This window comes from Anarrhichthys ocellatus, unplaced genomic scaffold (assembly GCF_004355925.1).
Source record: "Anarrhichthys ocellatus isolate YVR2014 unplaced genomic scaffold, GSC_Weel_1.0 scaffold8, whole genome shotgun sequence".
NCBI lineage: Eukaryota > Metazoa > Chordata > Actinopteri > Perciformes > Anarhichadidae > Anarrhichthys > Anarrhichthys ocellatus.
The window spans coordinates 5,180,064-5,185,987 of NW_022280038.1; the positions used below are offsets into that span (position 1 = coordinate 5,180,064).

The 5,924-nt window shown below is 42.3% G+C and overlaps 1 protein-coding gene across 8 annotated transcripts in view; it reads right to left on the reverse strand.

Moving 5' to 3' along the window:
• dmxl2 (Dmx-like 2) overlaps positions 1 to 3,143 on the reverse strand; it is a 37,454-nt gene extending 34,311 nt beyond the window's left edge. For all 8 annotated transcript variants that reach the window (XM_031848353.1, XM_031848354.1, XM_031848357.1 and 5 more), the window contains exon 1: positions 2,764 to 3,143. In XM_031848353.1, coding sequence (XP_031704213.1) covers positions 2,764 to 2,850 — 87 coding nt within the window. In that variant the 5' untranslated portion in view covers positions 2,851 to 3,143. The remainder of the gene's footprint in view (positions 1 to 2,763) is intronic.
• Positions 3,144 to 5,924: the final 2,781 nt, after the last annotated feature.

Sequence of the window (5,924 nt, forward strand, 5' to 3'; positions counted from 1 at the left end):
TGTGTGTATCTCTCTGTCTCTCTCTCTTTCTATGTCTCTTTCTCTGTGTGTGTGTCTCTCTCTCCCCCTCTCTCTGTTTACACGTGCCGTTCTATTTTTAGTGGATCACACATCTGCAGCTCTGCATATCAAACCCACGAGGCTGTTTGAACATTTACAACATCAACCACAGGTCAAAAAGCACTGTAACAGACACAAAAATATTCCTTCCTCAACCATGATTTTGACCACCTTTCAAGATCATGTTATCGTGTAGCCTGGAGTTTTGTCATATGTCGTTCAATAGAATAACTATGTCAAACATTTGAAATAGCAATTTATGTATTGGCTCATATACTGAAAATCAACCAACATTTAATTGTGAAAGAGAAGGTTTTTTTTCTTAAATGATCAAATGTCTTCTTACTTCTTGCCATCTTGTTCCTTCATATTCCTACTCCTTGTTCTAACTATTCTAACAGTGGGTTCTCAACACAGAACCATATCCACCATCCATTGGCCCGGCAGGGCACATGTGTTTCACTGTCATTCACTTACTGTCGTTTGAACGTGTCTTTCAATGTCTGTCAATATGCAACAAAGTTGAGGATGCAACATTGTAAAGGCAATCATGGAGGACAGAACCAAACAGCATGTAGATGGAATGAAGCTCTATCTTCATGCTTGCTCATTTCAACCGGTGCATGCATGGCTGCTGTAGTTTAGGTGTGTGTCTGTCTGTCAGGGTCTGGCCTATGAGCCCTAGGGTTCAATGTGAGTGTAAATGCATTGGACATGATGTGTAGTGTTCTTCAAATACCCTCTCAGACACAGAAAGAACACACCAGGCATAGAGAATGGCACCCTGTGGCAACCTGCAAGGCTGGAGCTTCACAACCAATCGTGTCTTGTGTTGTTGCGCAGATACAGTATGACCCTCGGTACAAAGCTGCTTGTTTACATTCATACAGTCTTGATCTGGGGTCGGGGTCAGGAGAGATAGGACCAACTTCTCTCTATAGCTTAACAGAATGAGCCGCTGCGCCATAAGTCTGGGGAACTGAGGGATCCGGAAAGCAGTGAGGAGAGGGTGTCTGTGTTTCAGAAATAAATAAATAAATGAATTAAACCACCTAAAAAACAACACTTGACTAATGGGCAGCAGGAACAGTCCAAGCCAAGATTTGGCAGCTGACAATGTTCTCAGCATGAGGGAATGGTGGCGTGCAACATGGCTGCTCAAGAATTTAATGAGAGCATGCATTGGCAGAATTTAGCTAATGCATTCACATTACTTTTGGTATGAACTTGAGTTAGAACGACTAAATGAATCTGGTCCCTTTGATTGACATGACAGCTAATACCTATGTAGTCATCAACAAGGCAAAGATCATGTTATAACTGTTTCCATATTGAACCAGTCTCAAAACTGAAAGGCAATCCCGTCTGATTTGAATCATACAATGACACATTCCAAAGTAAAAGCATATTTTATCTCCTTTTGAATCTTTGTGGATAACAAAAGTTCAGTTGTAATGCATCTCCGTTGAACATATTTATTTATTTTGAGGGGGTTTGCTTCATTGGATGTTATGAACGATCATCCAGCTATCAATAAAGTCATCATCATTCATCTTCTGCTCTCAATACAAGAGCTGACTCGGGATGCTACCGTCTTGCTTTCTACTACACTCTACTCTGGCCTTTTTAATTCAACTGATCCATTTTAATGAAAAAAAAAAAGAGCCACAACATTTGTTGGGGTTGTGAACTATTCAGCACTTTTTTTTTCCCAATTTGCCATCGCAGAAGAGGATGTCACTTTATAGCTTCTTCACATGTCTCGCTGCTGAGGTTCAGGTTACCAGACCTCAGACAAACAAAAATGTGCAGCACAAAGAAGTCAATAAATAAGTCACAGGATTTGGTTCAAAGGTAAAAGGTGTCTGATCAGCACACACACGACCTATGATACAAGCTGATGAAGGTCCAACAAACATCAGTGATAAACATGTCGGTGTACTCTAAGTCACCAAAGTCAAAAATGATGACAGATGGCACCACGTTTTGAAATACGTTACTTTCAACACCCACAACACTGCCATTCAGCCGTCCAGCTCATGTGTCCATATATGGCTCTCTACGTCACGGCTGGCGCAGCTGATGCAAGGATGACAGCGAGCTAATGATCCGTGAGGAGGATTTAACGCCAAATGGTAGCGAGCTTAGCTAGTCCTGCAACCAGACAAAACACACAGCTTCTTATTTTCTTGTTCATGCGCAATTTTTGCCGAACCGTAGTCCCCTAAAATGTGCACTGCGAAAATGTAGTCGGAGCGCGTCCCCATTGCATGTATTTGCCACTAATGTTTTGGCTGCGCAAAGGGATTCCCTTGCAGTAATTCTAATGTAATGAGATGTAGCTAAAGGTCATTTGAGTGGCTAGCGGTACAACTGTCTTTGGATCGATAAATAAACACGTTACGAATAGATGCAGACGTTACAGTTGATCATCTACTTGGGGATGTTAGCTTGTCAACGTCTGACTGACTGTCAAGACAAATGAAAGAGGAGGAGGGGCGGATGTGATAAAGATGCCCCGAGTAGTCTCGACTCCACTATTTGTGCATCTGTCGGTGCAGCAGCTTGGCTAGCACGCTACCCGGCTAACCAGCCCCGTTTACAGTCAATGTGACGCTAGCTAGCGAGCTAGCCATCCAGCTATCTAGCCGTTAGCTTCAATGGGTGTCATCTTGAGCAAATAATATCAAAATAAAACCTCACCGTGAAAGGAATGTCATTCACGCTTCCCACCGAATAGCAGCAATCTCCAGGGTTTACAGCTCCCGTCAGCACCTGATGCAGATGCATTTTCCTTTTTTATTTTAGAGGTTTTTCTTTTAATTATTAATAACGAGTCCACCCTTTCGGTTCCTCCATCTAGCAACGACTGGGAATTCCATCAGTAACGTTTAACGTTGTCCTCCGCAAACGGTCCGGTTGCGGTGAATGTTGCGTGCGATCCCTACACATGTAATTTCAGCTGGTCCCGTCATGTATTTAGACGCGTAAAACTGGCCGCCCGTCGCCTCGCGCTGTCAACACCAGCCCTACGATTAATCGTGAGAGCCGAGGCAGCGGGATCTCTGCAGCGAACCTGACATGCGCGTTCCCGACGTTGTCCAGGCACGACTGAATGCTCATAGAAATGCGCCATCTAGAATGGGAATGTCAACTCCTGGTTTACACTTAGTGCTTCCGTGGGCTTATTTTTTGAATAAAACACACCGGTAATTACGTTCTCGTATATATTCCCTCAAAATGACTTAACAACGTGTTCTAATGATTCACCGTGATTCTTTCTGAGGCGCTGTACAGCTGCTCTAGCACTGCGTTTCTATATTTACGGCGCACCAGTTTTGGGGAGCACCCCTCTGTCGGCGATTTGAGTTCATTGATCATAAATTTAGGGGCTGGGGTGAAACCATTTTATCAGTGACTGAAAATAAGTTACCGAATGAAAGTGAACTGTTGACATAAAACAGCGTTAAAATACAGCCATAGCAGAGCAGCCATATTTTTAACAGAAACAACAAATGTATGGAGCTGTAGTGTTTTCTTTTGTGGGCTCGTGGCCTCCTTCCCCTCCGTTTCAAGTCTAATAAGGTCACATATATATTGTTATTTTTATGATGTGTATGAAACAGTGCATAAGAAAACCTATATCTACACAGAGTTTAAATTATTTTATTTTGAAACAATTTACTACATTGTGTCGTTGCCAAATGCCATAGTTCAAGCTCTGATGTAATGCGTTGCTGCTTGTTGCGACTTGCATTACAGTAAATGAATGGGAGATCATGATAGGCATGTTTTTAATGTCATGGGAAGCAGCTGGTGTCACGACTACAACTTACAATATGAAATGATGTGGCAATGACGTCCACAACGGAGAGCACGAGTGAGCTACACCAGGCTGAGGTTGTCCCTCGGCTCCTTATCTACCCTCATTCAGCTCACTGATGAGATTTAATGGCGCATATTACCATACTGCTGTTTATCCCCTTTCCCCTTTGGACCCTTTTTACATATTCATTGTCACTCTCTCCTTCATTGTCTCTAGTTAAATGAGAAGAGGACTGACTGTGATACACAAACGACCATAGTGGCATTGTCCTAGTTCAGGGGTCGGCAACCTTTTCTATCCAAAGAGCCATTTTGTCCTATTTTCCACCAAATAAAATTTGTCTGGAGCCGCAAAAGCTATTTGATATCACAGCTTATAAAGTTTTATATATAGTTATATTATATCTACAAAAACTATAGTTTGTTGTATTTATGAAAATATAAAACAAGAATAAAGACAATTCTTGACATTTTTTTGCAATTTTACCTGTTATAGCAATATCAAACTCTTATGAAGAGGAGAGTTTGCTGCAGCAGCTTAGAAATCGCTCTTTTTCGCTCATCTCCAGTGTGACACTTCAGCAAATGCTGTGTGCTTGTTCTGGAAGCATACAGGTAAGTCAGCATCGTTGGCAGTGAAAGCAAATGAAGACGTCCACGCAGAGTTAAACTCTCTATATTCCTCCGTGACTTTTCTTTTTTAGGATTTATCCATTGATAGTTTACAGAGGGCGGGGGTCTGAAAATCATGATCAGCCACCTGCAGGGAAAAGCACTTGACAGGGGCAGAGGATTTAACTGCCTGTAGGAATAATTAACATATAAGATTCTGTTCATTCTTGCTTATAAATTATATTCTCTCTGAACACGTTTCTCTTTTTGGAGAACGTCATGTGAGATAACTTCTTCAATTAGCACAATTTCCTGCTCTTCTTTCTATTTCCTCGTCTCTCCCTCTTGTGTCATGGTGTGTGTAAACCTCGCTCCAATCAGGAAACTTGTCAGAATATCCATATTTGATTGGCTGAGCTGCATCACGTGATGTGATTTGCAATGCATTGGTCGGTGTGTTTCCTGCACCGCCGAACAAGTGCCGTAACGGCTGAATAAGAGGCGCCGGTTAAAGTGTAAACTCGGTGCCCAATATGTATAATTCCGAATTATCTATTGGTTTTAGTTCCTGGGTCCGGATCCAGTGTGCCAGTTGGGGACCTCAGGGAGCTGCAACAGAGAGGCTAAAGAGAGGCTAAAGAGCCGCATGCGGCTCACGAGCCACAGGTTGCCGACCCCTGTCCTAGTTATTCAAACCACACTGACATCATCATGCAGGGCCTGCCTGCCAGCCACCATGACACACGGGACAACAGAACAGAAAATTGGCAGTAGCCCAGAGAGAATGTGACACATGCGCGTAAAGAGTGTCAACAACAATGATGGGGCACACTCATCCTGTAGCATGTGTAATACTGTGTCTGTCCATTTTGCGTTTAGTGACTACCATATTTTTTGTCATAGTGTCAGACTTTACAGCTGTTCTGGGCCTTATGACTGATGCTAAGCAAAAGGTCCATAGGACAGTACTAGCTGTGCTGTTTTTGAAGCAGTGAAATGAATAGACTTTTAATATTTTAGTAATTAAGATCACAGGATAACTTAAAGACCAGTGTAATGTTTAGAGTCTACAGCCAGCTCTTTATAAGCCATTATCATACCACGTAATCAGCAGCAAACTCCCAGGATTATGTAACCCAGATAACCAGTCAATTCAAAGTCAGTAAAATCTTGCTATAAATCTGCCTCTTTCAGCTTCTTTTGGCTTTGAATAATTTTAAAGGCCAGACCGCTGTCAGGGCATGTGACTAAAAGACTGAGTGCATCTCTTCCAACTGAAGTCATTACCTTAAAGCACCTCTCTCTGACTGAGAAAATAATCTGGCTGAGATATCTCGAATGATTTTAAGGCAGTTTCTACTCCTCACCCCTTTCATTAACCTCAACAAATATAGATGGCATGCCTGTTTATGTGTGTGCATGTGATT